The 24506-nt window shown below is 67.8% G+C and overlaps 1 protein-coding gene across 1 annotated transcript; it reads right to left on the reverse strand.

Moving 5' to 3' along the window:
- Positions 1-25: 25 nt before the first annotated feature.
- On the reverse strand, positions 26-22547 carry ITGA5 (integrin subunit alpha 5). Its single transcript, XM_069879392.1, is given in 33 exon segments — positions 26-196; positions 1357-1479; positions 2491-2592; positions 4166-4279; positions 4945-5028; positions 5914-6066; positions 7275-7380; positions 7470-7550; positions 8299-8378; positions 8484-8540; positions 8543-8578; positions 9800-9950; positions 10047-10114; positions 11376-11513; positions 11620-11771; positions 11900-11955; positions 12713-12820; positions 12900-12945; positions 13767-13958; positions 14998-15242; positions 15351-15403; positions 15795-15851; positions 15988-16031; positions 16115-16159; positions 17193-17318; positions 18419-18464; positions 18914-18975; positions 19595-19670; positions 19672-19722; positions 19956-20068; positions 20749-20818; positions 20820-20877; positions 22311-22547. Coding segments are annotated over 33 exon segments (3183 nt in total). The 5' UTR covers positions 22517-22547; the 3' UTR covers positions 26-112.
- Between the last annotated feature and the right edge of the window lie 1959 nt (positions 22548-24506).

The following is a 24506-nucleotide window of genomic DNA, read 5'->3' on the forward strand; positions in this document are numbered from 1 at the left end:
CCCAGTGCCACCCAGTTGGGTGACGGTGCCAGGACGCGGGTGTCCAGCCTGTCCCCGGCGGGGGCGCGGGTGGCAGGGGTGACGCCGCGGGGTGACCCCTCGCTGTGACCCCTCAGGCCTCCGATGCCGCCTGGGGCTTCAGCTGCGCCTTCTCCATGGCGGTGCCGTAGGGGCCCGAGCGCTTGAAGAAGCCCAGCTGGGGGGGGGGTCAGGGGGGCCCCATGCTGGGACACCCCCAGTGACCCCAACCCCCATGTCCCTGCGCCCCAGAATGTCCCCGTGCCTCCCCATGTCCCCCCATGTCCTGTGCCCCCCATGTCCTCCCATGTCCCCAGCACCCTCCCATGTCCCTGTGCCCCCCATGTCCCAGCACCCCCTGATGTCCCTGAGCCCCCATGTCCCCCCATGTCCCCAGCACCCCCCCATGTCCCTGTGACCCCATGTCCCCAGCACACCCCCATGTCCCTGTGCCCGCTATGTCCCCATGCCTTCCCGTCTCCCCCATGTCCCTGTGCCTCCCCATGTCTCCGTGCCACCCCATGTCCCCCCATATCCCCAGCACCCCCCCATGTCCTGTGACCCATGTCCCCCCATGTCCCCAGCACACCCCCATGTCCCTGTGCCCCCTATGTCCCCATGCCTTCCCGTCTCCCCCCATGTCCCTGTGCCTCCCCATGTCTCCGTGCCACCCATGTCCCCCCATATCCCCAGCACCCCCCCATGTCCCTGTGTCCCCCCATGTCCCCAGCACCCCCCCATGTCCCCATGCCTCCCTGTGTCCCATGTCCCCTGTGCCCCCCATGTCCCCATGCCTCCCCATGTCCCCCCTGTGCCCCCCATGTCCCCACCCTGTCCCTGTGCCCCCATGTCCTCTGTGTCCCCCATGTCCCCAGCACCCCCCCATGTCCCTGTGTCCCCCCATGTCCCTGTGCCCCCCATGTCCTTGTGCCCCCCATGTCCCTGTGTCCCCCCATGTCCCCTGTGCCCATGTCCCCATGCCTCCCCATCTCCCCCCATGTCCCCAGAACCACCCCCCATGTCCCCTGTGCCCCCCATGTCCCTGTGCCTCCCCGTCGCCCCCATGTCCTCTGTGCCCCCCATGTCCCCGTGCCTCCCTGTCTCCCCTATGTCCCCAGCACCCCTCATGTCCCTGTGCCCCCCATGTCCACACCCTGTCCCTGTGCCCCCATGTCCCCTGTGCCCCCCATGTCCCCAGCACCCCACCATGTCCCTGTGCCCCATGTCCCTGTACCCCCATGTCTCCATGCCTCCCCTGTCCCCCATGTCCCTGTGCCTCCCTATGTCCCCCCATGTCCCCAGCGCCCCCCATGTCCCCAAACGCCCCCCCCGACCCACCTTGTAGAGTCCGTAGCAGAGCAGGGCGAGCAGCAGCAGCCCCAGCAGCACCGCCAGCACCACCACCCACACGGGGACCCCCGCCGCGCCCTCGGCTCGCGCCCACTGCAGCCCCGTCACCACCTGGCGGCAGCGGGGACACCCCAGGGTCACCCTCGGTGTCACCCCCAGGGTCACCCAGCACCCACTGCAGCCGTCACCACCTCCACATGTCACCTGGGATCACCCCCAGTGTCACCTGCGGTGTCACCCACCACCATGGCAGCCCCGTCACCACCTGCATGGCATCGGGTCACCCCAGTGTCACCCCCCAGTGTCACTCTGCACCCACTGCAGCCCTGTCACCACCTCCACATGTCACCTAGGGTCACCCCCAGTGTTCACCCCCAGTGTCACTCTGCACCCACTGCAGCCCCATCACCACCTCCACATGTCACCTGGGGTCACCCCCGGTGTCACCTGCGGTGTCACCCACCACCATGGCAGCCCCGTCACCACCTCCACATGTCACCTGGGGTCACCCCCAGTGTCACCCTGCACCCACTGCAGCCCCGTCACCACCTCCACATGTCACCTGGGGTCACCCCCGGTGTCACCTGCGGTGTCACCCACCACCATGGCAGCCCCGTCACCACCTGCACAGCATCAGGGTCACCCCCAGTGTCACCCTGGTGTCACCCCAGCATCACCCTGCAGCCACTGCAGCCCCATCGCCACCTCCACATGTCACCTGGGGTCACCCCTAGTGTCACCGTGCACCCACTGCAGCCCCGTCACCACCTCCACATGTCACCTGGGGTCACCCCCAGTGTCACTCTGCACCCACTGCAGCCCCATCACCACCTCCACATGTCACCTGGGGTCACCCCCGGTGTCACCTGCGGTGTCACCCACCACCACTGCAGCCCCGTCACCACCTGCACATGTCACCTGGGGTCACCCCCGGTGTCACCTGCGGTGTCACCCCCCACCATGGCAGCCCCGTCACCACCTGCGTGGCATCGGGTCACCCCCAGTGTCACCCCCAGTGTCACCCCAGCATCACCCTGCACCCAATACAGCCCCGTCACCCCCAGCGTCACCCCCGGTGTCACCCTGGGGTCCCCCAGACCCCCCCTCCCAGTGTCCCCTCACCTGCAGGCGCTGGCTGGGCAGGTGCTGGGGCCGCACGCGGTACGGCAGCCGCAGGACGCGGTACTCGGCCTCGCAGCGCACAGCCTGCACCCGCACCTCCCGCTGCGGCACCCGCGTCAGCACCCCCGGGCACCCCGGGGTGCCCCCCCGACCCCCCCGGAACCCCCCACCATACCCGCGGGGCACCCACAGGTGTCGGGGTCCCTGGAGGTCTCAGGGTCCCAGGGCTTTGGGGGATTTCTGGGGGTCTGGGGGGGGTGCTGGAGGGGTCCCAGGGTCTTGGGGGGTCCCTGGGGTCTGAAAAGGGCCCCGGGGAGGGTCCTGGGAGGGGTCTTGGGGATGTGAGCGAGCTCCCGGGGGTCCCAGAGGGGTCTCGGGTGGTGCCCTGGAGGATCCCAGGGGTCTGAGGGAGCTCCTGGGGATCTGGGGGTCCAGGGGTTGTCCCAGGGTCTTGGGGGGAAAGGGGCTCTGGGGGTTCCCGGGAGGGTCCCAGGGTGGGTCTGAGGGTCCCAGGGGCAGTTCCAGGGGGGTCTGGGGGTTCCCAGGAGGGTCCCAGGGTGGGTCTGAGGGTCCCGGGGCAGTTCCAGGGGGGTCTGGGGGTTCCCAGGAGGGTCCCAGGGTGGGTCTGAGGGTCCCAGGGGGGTTGAGGGGGCTCTGGGGTTCCCAGGGTGGGTCTGAAGGTCCCAGGGATCCCAGAGGGGTTGAGGGGGCTCTGGGGGGGGGTGGTCCCAGAGGGGTTGAGGGGGCTCTGGGGGTCCCAAGAGGGGGTTCCAGGGGGGTTGAGGGGCCTCTGGGGATCCCAGGGGGCTTGAGGGGGCTCTGGGACATCCCAGTGTGGGTCTGAAGGTCCCAGGGGGTCCCAGAGGGGTTGAGGGGGCTCTGGGGGTTCCTGGGGTGGCTGTGAAGGTCCCAGGGGTCCCAGAGGGGTTGAGGGGTCTCTGGGGGTCCCAAAGGGGGGTTCCAGGGGGGTTGAGGGGCCTCTGGGGGGTCCCAGGGACTTGAGGGGGCTCTGGGACATCCCAACGTGGGTCTGAAGGTCCCAGGGGGTCCCAGAGAGGTTGAGGGGTCTCTGGGGGTTCCCAGGGGGGTCTGAGGGTCCCAGGGGTCCCAGGGGGATTGAGGAGGGGTCTAGGGGGTCCTTGAGGGGTTGAGGGGGCTCTGGGGGTTTCCAGGAGGGGTCTGAGGGTCCCAGGGATCCCAAGGGGATTGAGGAGGGGTCTAGGGGGTCCTTGAGGGGTTGAGGGGGCTCTGGGGGTTTCCAGGAGGGGTCTGAGGGTCCCAGGGGTCCCAGGGGGATTGAGGAGGGGTCTAGGGGGTCCTTGAGGGGTTGAGGGGGCTCTGGGGGTTTCCAGGAGGGGTCTGAGGGTCCCAGGGGTCCCAGGGGGATTGAGGAGGGGTCTAGGGGGTCCTTGAGGGGTTGAGGGGGCTCTGGGGGTTTCCAGGGAGGGTCTGAGGGTCCCAAGGGAGGTTCCAGGGGGGGTTGAGGGGCCTCTGGGGGGTCCCAGGGACTTGAGGGGGCTCTGGGACATCCCAGCGTGGGTCTGAAGGTCCCAGGGGGGTCCCAGGGGGATTGAGGTGGGGAGGGGGTCTGGGGGGGTCCCAGAGGGGTTGAGGGGACTTCGAGGGGTCCGAGGGAGGTTGGGGGGGCTCTGGGGGTGCCGGGGGTCATTGTCACCTGGCGCAGGGCGGGTGCCCAGAGGTGGAAGGCGAGGCGCAGGCTCACCCGCTGCTGCTTCTCCAGCCCCCCCAGCGGGCAGCTCAGGCGGAAACACTCGGCCTCGGGGCAGCCCTGGCACCGGGGGACAGCGCTGTCACCACCCCCCCTGTCACCCACCCCCGGGACCCCCCCCCACGGGTCACCCATGGTGGGGACAGCCGCCGTCACCCACCTTGGGGACACCCAGCACCCACCTTGGGGACACCCAGCATCCCCCATGCCACCCACCTTGGGGACGCCCGGTGTCACCACCCACCCCTGTGACCCCCCCATGTCACCTGCTGTGGGGACAGCCACCATCACCCACCTTGGGGACACCCAGCACCCCCCATGCCACCCACCTTGGGGACACCCGGTGTCACCACCCACCCCTGTGACCCCCCCGTGTCACCTGCCATGGGGACACCTGGTGTCACCACCCACCCCCACCCCCCCCATGCCACCCACCTTGGGGACAGCCACCATCACCCACCTTGGAGACACCCATCACCCCCGTGTCACCCACCTTGGGGACACCTGGTGTCACCACCCACCCCTGTGACCCCCCCATGTCAGCTGCCGTGGGGACAGCCACCATCACCCACCTTGGGGACACTTGCCCCCCCCCCCGCCATGTGTCACCCCCTTGGGGACATCACCCCCACCCCACCATGGCGACAGCACCCACAGGGGCCACGTGCCAGCCTGGGGGTGCCCTGGGGACACTTGGGGACACCTGGGGACACGTGGGCACTGACCAGGGTGTGGGGGGGTGCGGGGGGACCCCCCGTGTCGCGGCGCTGCAGGACGTGTGGCCCTGGGCTCTGTGGTGGCTCCTGCTCCTGGGGGGGGACACATGTCACCCTGTCACCCCCTGTCACCTCCTGCCACCCCTCCTGCCCCCCTGACACCCCCTGTCACCCCTTACAACCTCCCATCCTCTTCCCTCACCCTCTGTCACCGCCCCCCCGTGCCCCCCATGTCCCAACCCAGTGTCCCCCAGTGCCACCCCATGTCCCCAGTCCCCTCCAGGGGCCCCAGTGCCCCCAGTCCTCCCTCTCCCAATGCCACCCAGTGTCCCCAGTGCCCCCCAGTGCTCCCAGTGCCTCATCTCCCAATGCCACCCAGTGTCCCCAGTGCCCCCCAGTGCTCCCAGTGCCTCATCTCCCAATGCCACCCCATGTCCCCAGTGCTCCCAGTGCTCCCAGTGCCCCATGTCCCAATGCCACCCCATGTCCCCAGTGCTCCCAGTGCTCCATCTCCCAATGCCACCCAGTGTCCCCAGTGCCATCCAATGTCCCCAGTGCCACCCCATGTCCCCAGTGCTCCCAGTGCCCCATCCCCAATGCCACCCCATGTCCCCAGTGCTCCCAGTGCCCCATCTCCCAATGCCACCCAGTGTCCCCAGTGCAATCCAATATCCCCAGTGCCACCCCATGTCCCCAGTGCTCCCAGTGCCCCATCTCCCAATGCCACCCCATGTCCCCAGTGCTCCCAGTGCCCCATCCCCAATGCCACCCAGTGTCCCCAGTGCCATCCAATGCCCCCAGTGCCACCCCATGTCCCCAGTGCTCCCAGTGCTCCCAGTGCCCCATCTCCCAATGCCACCCCATGTCCCCAGTGCTCCCAGTGCCCCATCTCCCAATGCCACCCAGTGTCCCCAGTGCCATCCAATGTCCCCAGTGCCACCCCATGTCCCCAGTGCTCCCAGTGCCGCCCCCGCTCACTGCCAGGCGCAGGCTGTCGAGGGGGTGGCTGGCGGAGCAGTTGGGGGGCCCCGAGTGGCCGGTGACATAGAGGACGGGGTGGCCACGGTAGCTGAGGGGACAGCTGAGCTCCAGGGTGCCGTGGCTGATGGCGCTGGGACCCTCGTTCAGCACCTGATGGCACCAGGGGTGGGGGACATGGCAGCGTGAGGGGACACCCACGGGGACATGGGGACCCAGAGAGACAGAGACACGGGGACCCCTAGTTTGGGGGACATGGGGACCCCTGGGGTTGGGGACGCAGGGACCCAGGGGGACAGAGACATGGGGACCCCTAGTTTGGGGGACGTGGGGATCCCTGGGGTTAGGGACACGGGGACCCACAAGGACAGGGCTGGGGACATGGGCATCCCCCCTTTTAGGGACACGGGGACCCCTAGTTTTGGGGACAAGGGGACCCGTGGGGACATGGGGACAGAGACCCAGGGACCTGTGGAGTCGGGGACATGGGGGTCCCCAGAGTTGGAGACATGAAGACCCCTGGTTTTGGGGACACGGGCACCCCTGGGGGTGGGGACATGCAGGGATGGGGACACGGGGACCCCAGTTTTGGGGACACAGACACAGGGACACAGACCCCCCTGGTTTTGGGGACATGGGGAACCCTGGTGTCAAGGACTAAGGGACCCCCAGTTTTGAGGACCCCGGCATCAGGGACAAGGACATCCATGGGGACAGGGGGATGCCTGAGGTTGGGGACATGGTGCCCCCTGGTTTTGGGTACATGGGCACCCCTAGTTTTGGGGACACGGGGACCCGTGGGGACAGAGACCCAGGGACCTGTGGAGTCGGGGACATGGGGGTCCCCAGAGTTGGAGACATGAAGACCCCTGGTTTTGGGGACACGGGCACCCCTGGGGGTGGGGACATGCAGGGATGGGGACACGGGGACCCCAGTTTTGGGGACACAGACACAGGGACACAGACCCCCCTGGTTTTGGGGACATGGGGAACCCTGGCGTCAAGGACTAAGGGACCCCCAGTTTTGAGGACCCCGGCATCAGGGACAAGGACATCCATGGGGACAGGGGGATGCCTGAGGTTGGGGACATGGTGCCCCCTGGTTTTGGGTACATGGGGACCCCTAGTTTTGGGGACACGGGGACCCGTGGGGACAGAGATCCAGGGACCTGTGGAGTCGGGGACACGGGGGTCCCCAGAGTTGGAGACATGGAGCCCCCTAGTTTTGGGGACATTGGGCCCCCTGGTTTTGGGGACACGAGACCCCCTGGTTCTGGAGACATGGGGACACATGGGGTTGGGGACACGGGGACACATGGGGTTGGGGACACAAGGACCCCCAGTTTTGGGGTGCCCCCCACCTCGTAGACGTGCTCCACGGGCGGCCCCAGCTCCTCCAGCCGCTGCGGGGGCCACGAGGGGCTCCGGGCGCCCTCGGGGACGGTGACGACGTCGGGCCGGGACACGCTGTGGGGGGGGGTTGCAGAGCGGGGTGAGGGGGTGCTGGGGACACTGACCCCCCCCTCGGGGCGCCCCCAGGTCCCCCCCAAACTCACCCGAAGGCCGAGATGCGCGTGGCCGCCCGAACCTCCAGCGGCACCAGCACCGCTTCGCTCTGAGAGTTGTTGGCGTTCTTGCTGCCGGCAAAGGGGGGGGGTCACAGCGGGGGGACCCCAACACAAGGGACCTCCCCAAACCAAGGAGCAACCCCCCCCCCCAACCCAAGGGACCCACCGCCAGGGAGCCTCCCAAGCCAAGGGACCCCCCCCCCAAGCCAAAGGATTCCACCAACACATGAGACCCCTCACCCCAAGGGACACCCCCAAAACCAAGGGACACCCCCAAACCAAGGGATCCACCCCCCCCACCAAGGGATCCCTCAATCCAAGGACCCCCCCAACCCATGGGATCCCCCCCAACCAAAGGGACCCACCACCAGGGACCCCCCCCACCCCAAAACCAAGGGAGCCCCCCAATTCAAGAGACTTACCCAAAGCCAAGGGACCTCCCACCGGGGACCCCCCCAACCAGGGAACCCCCAAACCAAGGGACACCCCAATTCAAGGACACCCCCCAAACCAAGGAACCAACCCAAGGGATCCCCCCCCCAACCCAAGGGATTCCACCAACACAAGGAGCCCCCCCAAACCAAGGGAGCCCCCCAACTCAAGGGACCCCCCCCAAAGCCAAGGGACCCACCACCAGTGACCCCCCCCAACCCAAGGGAGCCCCCCAACCCAAGGGACCCCCCCCAATCCAAGGGATTCCACCAACACAAGGAGCCCCCTCCAACCCAAGGGACCCCCCCCCCCAGTTCAAGGATCCCCCAGACCCCCCGTTGACCCCCATTTACGCCCCCCCCCGCCCCCCGGGGCCCCCCCCAACCTGCGGATCTGCAGCTCGAAGCGGACGCTCTTGCTGCTGTCGCTGAGATGGGGGAGGGTGAAGCGCAGCCCCCCCCAGATCTGCGGGTGGAGAGGTTTGGGGGGGGGGGGTGTCACACCAGAGCCCCCCTTCCCCCCCCCCCAACAACCCCCCCAGGTGTGTCTGTGCCCCCCCCCCCAACTCACGCTGGCCCCCGCCTTCATGGGGTTCCCGAGGTCGCAGACGAGGGGGGCTCGAGGCGTTGCCCCCCCCCCAGCTCACAGCTCAGTGCTGAGAAGTTCTGAGGTGGGGGGGGGGGAGCAAGGGGGTTAGAGCACCCCATACCCCCCCATACCATGCCCCCCCCCATCATCAGCACCCCCCAAACCATGGGGACCCCCCATGCTTCCCCCCCTATATCATGCCCCCTCCCACCTTTGCCCCCTCCCATTCAGCCCCCAACCCCTCTATGACGCCCTGCCCCCCCCCATATCATGAGCCCCCCTATATCATGAGCCCCCCCAACCCCTCCATGCCCCCCCTCCGAGCCCAGGACCCCCCCCCTTGCCCCCAACTCATACCATTAGCCCCCCCTATATCTCCCCATGACACCCCCCCCACCATGGGGGTCCCCATGCCCCCCCTTCCCCATACCTTGGGGCCCCCCCATATCACCCCCAGACCCCTCCATGCCCCCCCCCCAAGCCCAGGACCCCCCCCCTTGCCCTACAACTCATACCATTAGCCCCCCCCATATCTCCCCCAGACCCCTCCATGCCCCCCTCAAGCCCAGGACCCCCCCCAATCCCCCAACTCATACCATTAGCCCCCCCATATCACCCCCAGACCCCTCCATGCCCCCCCCAAAGCCCAGGACCACCCCCTGCCCCCCAACTCATACCATTAGCCCCCCCATATCTCCCCCAGACCCCTCCATGCCCCCCCCGAGCCCAGGACCCCCCCCTTGTCCCTCAACTCATACCATTAGCCCCCCATATCTCCCTCTAGACCCCTCCATGCCCCCCTCCGAGCCCAGGACCCCCCCCCCCTTGCCCCCCCAACTCATACCATTAGCCCCCCTATATCTCCCCCTGACACCCCCCCCACCATGGGGGTCCCCATGCCCCCCCTTCCCCATACCTTGGGGCCCCCCCATATCACCCCCAGACCCCTCCATGCCCCCCCCCCAAAGCCCAGGACCCCCCCAATCCCCCAACTCATACCATTAGCCCCCCCATATCTCCCCCAGACCCCTCCATGCCCCCCCCCGCCGAGCCCAGGACCCCCCCCTTGCCCCCCAACTCATACCATTAGCCCCCCCAGACACCTCCATGCCCCTCCCCCAAGCCCAGGACCCCCCCCTTGCCCCCCAACTCATACTATTAGCCCCCCAATATCTCCCCCAGACCCCTCCATGCCACCCCCTGAGCCCAGGACCCCCCCCCTTATCCCACAACTCATACCATTAGCCCCCCCCACGCCTCCCCCTGCCCCCCCCAATATCGTGACCCCCCCCCCGTACCCCGTGAGGTCTCAGCACCCCCGTGTACTGGGCGTGCGGGGGGGGCCGCACGTGCAGCTCGGCCTCGTAGGCCCCCCCCTCGCCCAGGTTGCGAGCGTGGAAGGTGAGGTTGAGGCTGTTGCGATCCCCCAGGTACACGACGCGGCGGTCCCTGGGGGGACAGCGGGGTCACCGACACCCCAGGGACACCAGGACCCCCCCCACCCCCAGCCCCGGGGTCACCAGACAGACCCCCCCCCCAACTTACGCAGCTGCCTCCAGCTGCAGGTCGGGAACGCAGACGTTGTCCTCCCCGCAGTCCAGCTGGATGTGAGCCTGGGGGGACAGGGGACCATGGGGACCATGGGGACCATGGGGGTGATGGGGGACAGGGGGACGATGGGGACAAGGGGGGACCATGGGTGTGATGGGGACAGGGGGACAAGGGGGGTGATGGGGATGAGGGGGACCATGGGGGTGATGGGGACGATGGGGGACGATGGGGGACAGGGGGGTGATGGGGACGAGGGGGATCATGGGGGTGATTGGGGACGATGGGGAAGATGGGGATGATGGGGGACGAGGGGGGACAGGGGGACGATGGGGATGAGGGGGACAATGGGGGTGATGGGGACAATAGGGATGATGGGGACCATGGGGGTGATGGGGACAGGGGGACGATGGGGGACGATGTAGGTGATAGGGATGATGGGGGACGATGGGGGATGATGTGGGACAATGAGGACAGGGGGACAATGGGGGTGATGGGGATGGTGGGGGTGATGGTGACAATGGGGGACCATGGGTGTGATGGGGACAGGGGGACGATGGGTGACGATGGGGACGATGGGGACGATGGGGATGGTGGAGGACAAGGGGGACCATGGGGGTGATGGGGATGATGGGGACAAGGGGGGACAATGGGGGATGATGGGGGTGATGGGGACGATGAGGACAAGGGGGATGATGGAGGTGATGGGGGACGATGGGGGTGATGGGGGACGATGGGGGACGATGGGGACAGGGGGGACAATGGGGGTGATGGGGACGATGGGGGTGATGGGGACGATGGGGGACGATGGGGATGATGGGGGTGATGGGGATGATGGGGGTGTTGGGGACGATGGGGGACGATGGGGATGATGGGGGACGATGGGGGTGTTGGGGAGGACGGGGAACGCTGGGGACGCTGGGGACGCTGGGGACGCTGGGGAACGATGGGGAACGATGGGGAACGATGGGGGGACAGAGGAGACGATGTGGGACACGGGGGACAATGTGGGACAATGGGGGACGGAGGGGACAAGGGAAACGATGGGGGACAAGAGGGGGACAAGGGGGGACGATGGGGGTCAGGAGGACACAGGGAACAATGGGGGACAGAGGGACAAGGGGGGACAAAACAGGTACATGAAGGTGATGAGGGACACGGGGGGTGACGAAGATGATGCGGGACACAGGGCCAAGGGATCAAGGGGGGCCACGAGGACACGCTGGGGGGTGGGGTGCGAGGTGTCCCCGGGTGCCCCGAGGAGGGGGACGCGATGCCACCAAGTGCCACCAAGCGCCACCAAGTGCCACCAAGTGCCACCCCTACCTTGGCTTCCAACCTGGTCTTGGCCTCGGCCGCCAAGACGGGGCGCAAGCCGTGGCCGTCGGGGGGGGCGCGGGGGTCCAACCCGAAGCTGAGCCCCACGGCGATGGGTGACAGCTTATCCCGAAACTCCGACTCGTTCTTTAAGGTGGGGGGGGGGCACCCCAAAAAATATAAGAAGGGATGGTCCTTAGGTGCACCCCCCCCCCCAAAAAATATCAAACCCACCCCCCCCTTTTCTCCGTACCCGCAAAAACACAGCCAGGGTGCGACAGCGGGGGCCACCCCCGTTGGGGACGGGGACACGGAGGGCGCGGGTGGGGTGCCCCCCCCCAAGAAAAAGCGCCCTGCGAGCCCCCCCGGGTTTAGCTCCATCCAAGCTCAGCTCCACCAGGAAACCTTAAAAAAATAAAGTGGGGGGGGGACACCCCCGTCAGGGACCCCGGCGGCCGGTTCCCCGGCCGCCGGGGTCCCTGACGCGGGTGTCCCCCCAAAAAAAAAATTTGTCACCCCCCCTCCAAACTCACCAATGGGGCCAGGAAGGTGACGTCCCGAAGCGTTGAGGCAGAAGCTGATGTTGATGCTGCGAGGGGGGGGGGACACAGCCATGAGACCCCCCCCTTTCCATTCTTTGGGGTCCCCTCCCCATGGGGACCCCCCCAAAAGTGACCCTAATTGCCCCCCACCCTACCTCATTAAGGTGCCCCCCCACCCGCAGTGTCCCCCCCTTTCCATGGATCCCCCCTCTTCAGCCCTCTGTCCACCCCAACTCCTTGGGGTGTCCCCAAAACCCCACCCCAGGATCCCTTGGTGTCCCCAAAGCCACCTGAGAAGCTGAGGAATCTCTTGGGTGCCCCCCAATCCCCCCGTACCCCCATCCCAGGGACCCCCAACCTTCCCGTATCCCCATCCCAGGGACCCCAACACCCCTGTACCCCCAATCTCAAGGTCTGTGCTGTCCCCAGGTCCCATCTCCATGACCCCTTGGTGTCCCCAAAGCCACCTGAGAACCTGAGGAGCCTCTTGGGTGCCCTCAATCCCCCCGTACCCCCAACCCAGGAACCTCCAACCCCCCTGTACCCCCATCCCAGGGACCCCAACCCCCCCCGTACCCCCACCCCCAAGGTCTTTGTTGTCCCCAAGCCCCATCTCCATGACCCGTTGGTGTCCCCAAAGCCACCTGAGAACCTGAGGAACCTCTTGGTTGCCTCCAACCCTTCTGTACCTCCATGTCCCCCCAAAGCAGGGACCCCCAACCCCTCCACACCCCCACATCCTCGCCCCAGGGACCAACCCCCCCCAAGCCCACGGGTGTCCCCAACCCCCCCGGTGTCACCCACCAGGACACGTGGTGGCCGGTGGCCTCCAGGATGCAGCCGCGCTCTTCGGGGTTGAACATGGTGGGGAAGACGCTGAGCGAGGCGCTGGCGTGGACGATGGGGCGGCCCCTGGGGACACAGGGGGGTCAGGGACAGCTCGGGGACCCCCCCACTGGGGACCCACCCCCTCCAAGTTGGTGGCACCTACCTGTACACCACGGCCGTGTCCACCCCGAAGGCGCCCACCAGGAGATCTGCGGGGACAAGGGGGTCACCAGAGGGGGTGGGGGACACCAGAGGGGGTTGGCACGGACGTCTCCAGGTGTCCCCAACCCCTCTGAGATGGATGGAGTGGGGTGTCCCCAACCCTAGGACCCCCATGGGATGAGACAGATGGCTCTAGGTGTCCCCAACCCCACAAGGTGACGTGGACATCTCCAGGTGTCCCCAACCCCACTGAGATGGATGGATTGGGGTGTCCCCAACCACTTGGACCCCATGGGATGGGACGGATGGCTCTGTGTGTCCCCAACCCTGTGGAGATGGATGGATTGGGGTGTCCCCAACCACTGGGACCCCATGGGATGGGACGGGTGGCTCTGGGTGTCCCCTCCATGAGGTGACACGTCCAGTCTGGGTGTCCCCAACCCCACAAGGTGAAATGGACATCTCCAGGTGTCCCCAACCCTGTGGAGATGGATGGATTGGGGCGTCCCCAACCATTGGGACCCATAGGATGGGACGGATGGCTCTGGGTGTCCCCAACCCTGTGGAGATGGATGGATTGGGGTGTCCCCAACCATTGGGACCCCATGGGATGGGACAGATGGCTCTGGGTGTCCCCAACCCTGTGGAGATAGATGGATTGGGGTGTCCCCAACCATTGGGACCCCATGGGATGGGACGGATGGCTCTGGGTGTCCCCTCCATGAGGTGACACGTCCAGTCTGGGTGTCCCCAACCCCATGAGATGGATGGATTGGGGTGTCCCCAACCATTGGGACCCCATGGGATGGGACGGATGGCTCTGGGTGCCCCCCCCACCCAGGGTGACGTGGCCACCAGGCTGTCTCACCGGGGTAGCCGTTGCCGTCGAGGTCGGTGGCCCCGCGCAGGGCGGCTCCGAAGAAGTCGGGGTGGGGGCCGGGGTCCCCGCGGCCCCTCAGGACCTGGCTGGGGTTGGGGCGCAGCCCGGTGGCCCCCCCGCTGTAGATGTACACCAGCCCCTGCCGGCCCTCGGCGCCCAGGGGGGCCCCCACCGCCACGTCTGGGGCTCCAGTCAGTGGTGGGGGGCCAGACACCCCCCCACCTGCACCCCCACAGCCCCCCCGCCTCCTTTTTATCTGCCCCCCAAGTGCCCCCCTGCACCTCTTGGCATCCCTTGTCCCCGCCTTGTACCCCATGTGCCCCCCCCATGCACCCCTAAACCCTTCCCACCCCCTGTGCCCCCCCTCCATGTGCTCCCAGCACCCCCTGTGCCACCCCCCAGCACCCCCAGCACCCCCTGTGGCCCCCCCCAGCACCCTTTGCCCCCCAGGCACCCCCTATGCCCCTCTGCGCCCCCCCTTCCCCTCCTTCCCCCACCCCCTGTGCCCCCCCGTGCCCCCCTAGCATTTCCTTGCCCCCCATTCCCTCTCTTACCCCCCCCAACACCCCCTATTTGCCCCCCCCAGGCATCCCCTATGCCCCCCTGCACCCCGTCTTCCACCCTTTTCCCCTCCTTCCCCCACCACCCATGCCCCCCCGTGCCCCCCCAGTGCCCCCTTTCCCCCCATGCCCCTTTTTACCCCCCCGACACCCCCTATTTCCCCCCCCAGGCACCCTCTATGCCCCCCCTGCACTCTTTGCACCCCCTATTCCCCCCTCATTCCCCATCCTTGTGCCCCTCCACTGCCCCCCCCATGCCCCCCAGTGCCCCCTTTCCCCCCATGCCCCTTTTTACCCCCCCGACACCCCCTATTTCCCCCCCCAGGCACCCCCTATACCCCCCCTGCACTCTTTGCACCCCTTCCCCATGCCCCCCTGCCCCCCCCCCATTGCCCCCTTGCCCCCTTTTACCCCCCCGACACCCCCTATTTCCCCCCCCAGGCACCCCCTATGCCCCCCCTGCACTCTTTGCACCCCTTCCCCATGCCCCCCTGCCCCCCCCCATTGCCCCCTTGCCCCCTTTACCCCCCCGACACCCCCTATTTCACCCCCTATACTCCTCCCACACTCTTTGCACCCCTATTCCCCCCTCATTTCCCCCCCTAGTGTCCCCTCGCCCCCCCATGCCCCCCCCCCCTCAATGTGACCCCCCCAAATACCATTGAAGCCGTCGAGGTCGAGGTCCCCGAGGGGGGCGATGGAGCTGCCGAAGCGCCCGAACTCCAGGGGTCCCGTGATGGCCGCGGCGGGGGTGGGGGCCATGGTGGGTGCCGGGGGGGTCGCGGAGGAAGGGTCCCCCCCCCCGGGCACCTGGAGGTACAGGTAGACCCTGCCCACCTCCTGCACCCGGCCCCCCCCGGCGCGAGCCATGAACAGGGGGGCCCCCACCAGCAGATCCGCCAGCCTGGGGGGGGGAACCAGCCATCAGACCCCCCCCTGAACCCCCCCCCCCCCGAGTTCTGGGGGGGGCACCCCCAGTAGTTTGGGGGTTCGGGGGGGGACACCCACTCACCCATCATTGTTCACATCCGTGGCTGCCACCGCGTACCCGAAATACGCTGCCATCTGGGGGGGGACACACACACAGTGGGGTGGGGGGGGGCTCCCCCAGACTGTGCAGGGCCCCCCCCCCCAGACACACGGGGGATGCCAACTTTTGCGGGTGCCCCCTGAGATGTGTGGGTGCTCCCAGTATATATGGGTGCCCCCCACCCTATAAAGGGGAGCCCCAACCTCCGGGGGTGCCCCCCAAGATGTGTGGGTGCCCCCCACCCTATCTGGGGGCTCCCACCACACATGAGTCCCCCCCAGCCTCTGGGGGTGCCCCCCACCTTATAAAGGTGACCCCCAACCTCTGGGGGTGCCCCCCAAGGTGTGGGTGCCCCCCAACCTCTGGGGGTGCCCCCTAAAATGTGTGGGTGCTCTCAATTCCCCCTTTTTACCCCCCCAGCCCCACCTGCTCCCCCGAGAAGTTGTACAGGGACTTCATGTTGGTGCCGTTCAGGATGGTGACCTGGAGACAGGGAGGGGACACTGAGGGGGGACACACGTCACCCCACCCCTGTCCCCCCATATCCCTCATTCCTGCCCCCGCCCCCACCCCCCTGTCCCCTCCCGTGTCCCCCCATGTCCCCCTGTCCCCCCCTTACGTAGCCATAGGTGAGGTTGCCCTTGGGGACACCGGCCACGAAGTCTGTAAGGGACAAAGTGACCCTGTTAGGGGGTGGGGGCTGTGACACCCCCCCCCCATGTCACCCCCACCCTGGTGGCACCCACCTTGCGTTGTGTCCCCGCTGAACTCTCCAACTGCAACCGAGTAGCCTGGAGGGGGGGACAGAGACGTCTCCACCTTCCATGTCCCCATTGCTGTCCCCCATGGCCCCATCCCATGTCCCCATCCTCGTCCCCCCATGTCCCCATCTGTGTCCCCCCCCATGTCCCCATGCCCCATCCCTGTCTTCCCATGTCCCTATCCCATGTCCCCGTCCCATGTCCCCATCCCATGTCCCCATGATCCCATGTCCCCATGATCCCCCACGTCCCCATGCCCGTGCCCCATCCCTGTCCCACCATGTTCCCATGTCCCCATCCCTGTTTCCTCATCTCCCCCATCCCATGTCCCCATCCCATGTCCCTCCATGATCCCATCCCATGTCCCCATGATCCCATCCCACATCCCCATCCCATGTCCCCCCACATCCCCATTCCCATGTCCCCATCCCTGTCCCCCATGTCCCTATATCCCCATCCCTGTCCCCCCATCTCTACCATCCCATGTCCTCCATCCCCTGTCCCCATGATCCCATGTCCCCCCATGTCCCTATCCCACGTCCCCATGTCCCCATCCCTGTCTCCCCATGTCCCCATCCCACATCCCCATGATCCCATCCATGTCCCCATCCCTGTCCCCCCATGTCCCCATCCCACGTCCCCATGCCCCCATCCCACGTCCCCATCCCATGTCCCGCCACATCCCCATCCCACATCCCCATGTCCCCATGTCCCCATCCCTGTCCCCCCATGTCCCCATTCCACATCCCCATGATCCCATCCCCGTCCCCCCACATCCCCATCCCACATCCCCATGTCCCCATCCCCATGATCCCACCCCTGTCCCCCCATGTCCCCATCCCTGTCTCCCCATGTCCCCATCCCACGTCCCCATCCCACATCCCCGTGATCCCATCCATGTCCCCATCCCTGTCCCCCCATGTCCCCATCCCACGTCCCCATCCCACATCCCCACATCCCCATGATCCCATGTCCCCATGATCCCATCCCTGTCCCCCCACGTCCCCATCATCCCACATCCCCATGATCTCATCCCACATCCCGTGTCCCCGTGTCCCCTGACCCATGTAGCTGTCATCGTGGGTGGGGGCCGCCTGGCGGGTCTGGAGCTGCCCGGCCACCTCCTGGATGAGGTACTCGGGGAAGCTCGAGGCCGTGATCTGCTCCTGCGTGGCTGACATCACCTGCCCTGGGGGGGCACCAGAGCAGGGGGGGGGACAACAGGGGGGTTAGGGGGTATTTAGGGGGCACTGGGGGGGATTTAGGGGCAGACAGGGGTATTCAGGGGGCATTACAGGGGTAGTTAGGGGGCACTGGGGGGTATTTTGGAGGGCGTTGGGGGGTATATAGGGGCAGACTGGGGTATTTAGGGGGCACTACAGGGGTATTTAGGGGGTCTTGGGGGGATTTAGGGGCAGACAGGGGTATTTAGAGGGTCTTGGGGGGATTTAGGGGCAGACTGGGGTATTTAGGGGGCATTGGGGGGTATATAGGGGCAGACTGGGGTATTTAGGGGGCACTACAGGGGTATTTAGGGGACACCTGGGGGTATTTAGGGGCAGACAGGGGTATTTAGGGGGCGTTGGGGGGTATATAGGGGCAGACTGGGGTATTTAGGGGGCGTTGGGGGGTATATAGGGGCAGACTGGGGTATTTAGGGGGCACTACAGGGGTATTTAGGGGGCACTGGGGGGGTATTTAGGGGGCACTGGGGGGGTATTTAGGGGGCACTGGGGGGGTATTTAGGGGGCACTGGGGGGTATATAGGGGGCACTATGGGGGTATATAGGGGGCACTATGGGGGTATTTAGGGGCAGACAGGGGTATTTAGGGGGCATTGGGGGGTATATAGGGGCAGACTGGGGTATTTAGGGGGCACTACAGGGGTATTTAGGGGGCACCGGGGGGTATTTAGGGGGCACCGGGGGGTATTTAGGGGCAGATAGGTATTTAAGGGGTGTTGGGGGGTATGTAGGGGTAGACAGGGGTATTTATGGGGTGTTGGGGGGGATTTAGGGGGCACCGGGGGGTATTTAGGGGGCACCACAGGGGTATTTAGGGGCAGACTGGGGTATTTAAGAGGTGTTGGGGGGTATTTAGGGGAAGGGAGGGGTGTTTGGGGGGGTTAGGGGGTGGTTTTGGGGTGTTTAGGGGCAGGGAGGGGTGTTTGGGGGGGTCAGGGGGTGGTTTTGGGGTGTTTAAGGGCAGGGAGAGGTGTTTGGGGGGGTTAGGGGTGGTTTTGGGGGGGTCAGGGGGTGGTTTTAGGGTATTTAGGGGCTGGGGTCTCACCTTGCCAGAAGTAGCTGCCGGGCCCCCCCAGGAGCACTCGTCCCGTCTGCAGGGAAACCGGGGTTGGGGGGGGGGGCCCTCTCAGCCTGGGTCCCCCCCCCACCCCAGAGCCCCTGCACCCCCTATTTGCCCCCAAACACCCTTGTGACACCCCCCACACCCCCTATTTGCCCCCCCATAACCCCCAAATGCCCCATAGCCCCCAGACCCCCCTATTTGCCCCCATGTCCTCCATGCCCCCTCATGCCCCCTGTGACCCCCTCTTATACCCCTGTGACCCCCCATTTGCCCCCTGTGACCCCCCCATTTGCCCCCATGCCCTCTGATACCCCCCCTCTATTTGCCCCTGTGACCCCCCCCCCAATACCCCATGTACCCCTGCCCCCCATCACCCCCTGCCCCCAGCCCATTGGGTCCAGCCACCCCCCCCAAAGCCCCTGACCCCCCCCTCAAGGACCCCAATACACCCCCCTGCGCCCCCCCCCGAGCCCCCACCTGGGTGAACTCGGCGCTGAAGCCCCCCTGGCAGTAGCCCTGCCCGGCCGCTGAGTTCAGGTCTGGGGGGGACACGGGGGTGGTTTGGGGGGGGCCTATGGGGGTGTCACCCCCCTCCAGGGGGCTGAAATGGTGGGGGGGGCAGGGAGGGTGTGGGGGGCCGGGGGGGGGGCATGTACAGAGGGGTGTGGGGGGTGCAGAGGGGTCTGGGGGTGTGGAGGGGTGCAGGGGGGGCATCTGGGGGGGTGCAGGGGGGTCTGAGGGTGCAAAGGGGGGGTCTGGGAGGTGCAGGGGGGGTGCAGGAGGGTCTGGGGGTGTTGAGGGGGGCTTGGGGGTGCAGAGGGGGGGTCTAGGGGCATGGAGGGCATCTGTGGGTGCAGGCAGTGCGTGTGGGGGGATCTCAGGGTGCAGGGGGGGTGCAGGGGGGCATCTGGGGGTGTCTGGGAGGTGCAGGGGGGGTGCAGGGGGGTCTGGGAGGTGCAGGGGGCACGCAGGGAGGGCATCTCGGGGGGTGCAGGGGGGTCTGGGGGCATGGGGGGGGGTCTATGGGTGCAAGCAGTGCGTGGGGGGGATCTCGGGGTGCAGGGGGGGTGTAAAGGGGGCATCTGGGGGGGTCTGGGAGGTGCAGCGGGGGGTGCAGGGGGGTCTGGGGGTGCAGGGGGGAGGTTCTGGGGGTCCCACCTGAGCGGCAGGGTGCGTACTCCACGAACTTGGAGAAGTTGCCGATGGAGAGGAAGCAGGAGCCCACGGGCTCGCGCGCCCCCCCCCTCCTCATTGGGGGGGCTCCAGCTGTAGAGCGGGGCGCAGGCCTGGGGGGGGACATTGAGGAGGGGGGGGGGATCACCCAAATATCCCCCCCTGACCCCCTAGGTGCCCCCCCCCCCCCAATCCCCTGTCCCCCACACCCCCCCTGCCACCCCCATATGAGGATGCAGCTGTTCTGTGCCCCCCCACAATCCCCCTCCTGTGTCCCCCCCAATACCAGGATGGAGCCAATGTGCCCCCCAGACCCCCCCCCAACCCTGTGCCCCCCCCCCCATACCAGGATGGAGCCATTGTGGGCGCGCACGGTGGCCCCGAACCACTGCAGGGATTTGAATTCCACGGGCTGGGGGGGCTCCGAGCCGTTGCCCCCAAAATCGTGAGTGCGGGGGCCTGGCGAGGGGGGGGGTGTCAGCACCCCCAGTACCAAGAACCCCCAAAGCACCCACTATCCTTCCCAGCACCCATGGACCCCCCCAACACCCACTGTCGCCCCCCCCCACAGCACCCACTGACCCCCCCTGGCACCCCCCACCCCATGGACCCCCCCCAAACACCCCCTGCGCCCCCCCCAAGACCCCTTCCAGCATCCACTGACCCCCCTGGTATCCATGCGACCCCCCCCCCCCACTCCATCCCAGGGACCCCCACACAAACACCCCCTGCCCTCCCACTCCAGGGACCCCCCCCAAACACCCCCTGCCCCCCCCCCCCAAGTTTCTCATTAACCAGGTAGGACAAGGGCCTCAAGGCCACTGGGAGGGGGGGGGACACCCATGCCTGGGGGGGTCCTGACACCCCCTCCCAATGTCCCCCACCATGTCCCCATGCCTGGGGGTTGTGCCCCCCACCAATGTCCCCAAGCCTGGGGGTTGTGCCCCCCCCCATATCCCCATCCCTGGGGGTTGTGCCCGCCCCCCAGTGTCCCCATCCCTGGGGGTTGTGCCCCCCCCCAGTGTCCCCATCCCTGGGGGTTGTGCCCCCCCCCAAAGTCCCCATCCCTGGGGGTTGTGCCCCCCCCCCATATCCCCATCCCTGGGGGTTCTGTGTGTCCCCCCCCCATGTCCCCGTACCGATGTGGTCGAAGTCGATGGGGGCGCAGTCTCCCTGGGGGGGCCACGGGCAGTGGAACACGGCCCCCCCCCTGGGTGACGTTGGCTTGGCTCGTGTTGGCTTTGGGGGCCCCCACCAGGATGCTGACACTGGGGGGGGGGGGGTGGAACACAACAGTGGGGTGGGGGGGGTGGGGGGGGAAAAGCTGGAATGGGGGGGTCACCACGGGATGGATTGGGGGGGGGAATGTCCCTGGGGGGGGGGGGGGATTGTTCCTGGGGGGGGGATGTCCTCATGGGATGGAGGGGGGGATGTCCCCATGGGATGGGGGGGGGGGGATTATCCCTGGGGGGGGTCAATGTCCCCATCAATGGGGGACACACACACACACACACGACACCTTTGTCACCGTGACCCCCCCGGCCCCTCTGACCCAGGGGCTTGGGGGGGGGGTGAGTGTCCTGGAGGATCCCCCCCACCCCCCCCAAACGCCACCGGACGCCTGGGTCCTGCCCCCCCCCCCCCCCCCCGGGGCAGCTCCGGTTACAGGAAACGCTCCGGGGGACCCCGGGGGGGGGGAGGGGACCGGGAGTCGCCCCCCCCCGGGACCCCCGGCCCGTTCCCGGTGCCTGTTCCCGGTTTCCACCCCGGTGTCGCGTGTCCGGCCCCCATCCCGGTCCCATTTCCCGTTCCTGGGGTCTCATTCCCGTTCCCCAGCCCGGCCCCGGTTCCCCGGTCCCGGTTTCCATCCCGGTTCCCAGTTCCCGGTCCCCATCCCGGTCCCAGTTCCCAGTTCCCGGTCCCGGTTCCCACTCCCGGTCCCCATCCCGGTCATGGTCCCGGTTCCCATCCCGGTTCCCGGTTCCAGATCCCGGTTCCCAGTTCCAGGTCCCGGTTCCAGGTCCCAGTCCCCATCCCGGTCCCTGCCCCGGTTCCCAGTTCCCGGTCCCCATCCCAGTCCCGGTCCCAGTTCCCGGTCCCGGTTCCCAGTTCCCGGTCTCCATTCCGGTCCCCATCCCGGTTCGGTCCCGGTTCCCAGTTCCCAGGTCCCAGTTCCCGGTCCCGGTCCCCATCCCGGTCCCCAGTTCCCGGTCCCGGTCCCAGTTCCCGGTTCCCAGTCCCGGTCCCCATCCCGGTCCCTGCCCCGGTTCCCAGTTCCCAGTTCCCGGTCCCCATCCCAGTCCCGGTCCCAGTTCCCGGTCTCCATCCCGGTCCCGGTTCCCAGTTCCAGGTCCCGGTTCTCAGTTCCCGGTCTCCATTCCGGTCCCTGTCCCGGTTCCCGGTCCCGGTTCCCAGTCCCCGGTCCCCTCCTGTTCCCGGTTCCCCATCCCGTTCCCGGTCCCATCCCCCCCCCCCCCGCCCCCCCCGTTTCCCCCTCAGTCCCGGTCCCCGTCCCGGTTCCCGTTTCCGGCCCCTCCCCGTGTCCCGTTACGGGATCCCATCCCCAACGGCCCCGTTCCCTCCCTCCCTCCGGTCCCATCCCTCTTCCCGCTGCCCCGTTCCCCTCCCCGTCCCGCTTCCCGGTCCCTTTCCCGGTTCCCGGTGCCTCCCGGTGCCTCCGGTGCCTCCCGGTGTCCGGTACCTGCGGGGCCGGGGCAGGTAAAAGTCCAAGGCGAACCCGAAAAGGGACCCCGGGGCCCCTCGGAACTCGACGGGCTGCGACGCCTCCAGGTTGAAGGCGGCGACCGGGAGCAGCCCCGGGAGGAGCCCCGGGAGCCCCGGGAGCAGCACCGGGAGCAGCAGCGGGAGCAGCACCGGGAGGAGCAGCGGGAGCGGCCCCGGGGCCATGGGCGGAGCGGGGCTGCCTCCCGCTCCCCTCGGAAAGTGCCCGGGGGGGGTTGGGGGGGGGGCCGGGGCCAGCCCCGCCCCGACGTGACTTCACCGGGGAGGAGCCAGAGCCGCCCCGGGACCCGCAGCGGGAACGGCCCGGGGGCTCCGGGACAGGGGGACACCGGGACAGGGGGACAGGGGGACAGGGGGACACGGGGACAGGGGGACACGGGGGCACAGGGGACACGGGACAGGGGGACATGGACAGCCCAGGGACACGGGGGCACCGGGACACGGGGACACCGGGACAGGGGGACAGGGGGACACCGGGACACGGGGACAGGGGGACACCGGGACAGGGGGACAGGGGGACACGGGGACACGGGGACAGGGGGACACGGGGACAGGGGACAGCCCGGGGACACCGGGACAGGGACAGCCCGGGGGCACCGGGACAGGGGGACACCGGGACACGGGGACAGGGGGACACGGGGGACAGGGGGACACCGGGACAGGGGGACAGGGGGACACCGGGACACGGGGACAGGGGGACACGGGGACACGGGGACAGGGGAACACCGGGACAGGGGGACACGGGGACAGGGGGACACGGGGACACGGGGGCACCGGGACAGCCCAGGGACACGGGGGCACTGGGACAGGGGGACACCGGGACAGGGGGACAGGGACACGGGGACAGGGGGACACCGGGACAGGAGGACACCGGGACAGGGGGACACGGGACACCGGGACAGCCCAGGGACACGGGGACGTGGGGACACCGGGACAGCCCGGGGGCACCGGGACACGGGGACACCGGGATATGGGGACAGGGACAGGGATAGGGCCAGCCCAGGGGCACCGGGATGCTGGGACACTGGGACACGGGGACACGGGGACAGGGACAGCCCGGGACACCGGAACACTGGGACACAGGGACACTGGGACACGGGGACAGGGATAGGGACAGCCCGGGGGCACCGGGACATGGGGACATGGGGACACGGGGACACAGGGGCAGCCCGGGAGCACCGGGACACCGAGACACTGAGACACTGGGACACCAGGACACGGGGACAGGGACAGCCCGGGGGACACCAGGACAGCAGGAACCGGGACACCACGGGGACATCGGGACAGGGACAGCACCGGGACACCGGGATAGGGACAGCCCGGGGACAAAGGGACAGGACAGCCCAGGGGCACCAGGGACACCACGGGGACGCGGGGACAGGGACAGCGTGGGGACACTGGGACAGCAGGGACTGGGACACCATGGGGACACTGGGATAGCCCAGGAGAATCAGGACAGGGACAGCCTGGGGACACCACAGGGCCACAGGGACGGGGACAGCGTGGGGACACCGAGACAGCAGGGACTGGGACACCACGGGGACACCAGGACAGCCCAGGGGACACCAGGACAGCCGGAACCAGGACACCACGGGGACACCGGGACAGCCCAGGGGCACTGGGACAAGGACACCATGGGGACACCGGGACAGCCCAGGGACACCACGGGGACACGGGGATAGCCCAGGAGAACCAGAACGGGGACAGAGTGGGGACACTGGGACATTAGGGACCAAGATGTTCTGGGGATACCTGGAGACCTTGGGGACAAAGGGACATCAGGGACGAGGATGCTGGAGGGACACGGGGACATCTCCAGGACACTGGGACACCCTGGGGTGTGGGAGCATCAGGGATGGGGACACCCACACCCTGGGGACACGGGGACATCCTGGGGACACCAGGACATCAAGGCCCAGGACACCTGAGGGACACCAGGACAATGGGAGCAGGGACACTGGGGACCAGGACACCAGGACTGGAGACACCTGAGGGGACTGAGACACCACTGGGGACATGCCAGAGGGAAGGGGACACTGTGGGGACACTGAGAGACCAGGGGAGAGAGGGACACAGGGGAGGTGAGGGGACATGGGGCACTGGGGGTGCCGGGACAAGGGGACATGGGGGACAAGGGGACATGGGGGACAGAGAG

Source organism: Phaenicophaeus curvirostris, chromosome 38 (genome assembly GCF_032191515.1).
Source record: "Phaenicophaeus curvirostris isolate KB17595 chromosome 38, BPBGC_Pcur_1.0, whole genome shotgun sequence".
In the NCBI taxonomy this organism is placed as follows: domain Eukaryota; kingdom Metazoa; phylum Chordata; class Aves; order Cuculiformes; family Cuculidae; genus Phaenicophaeus; species Phaenicophaeus curvirostris.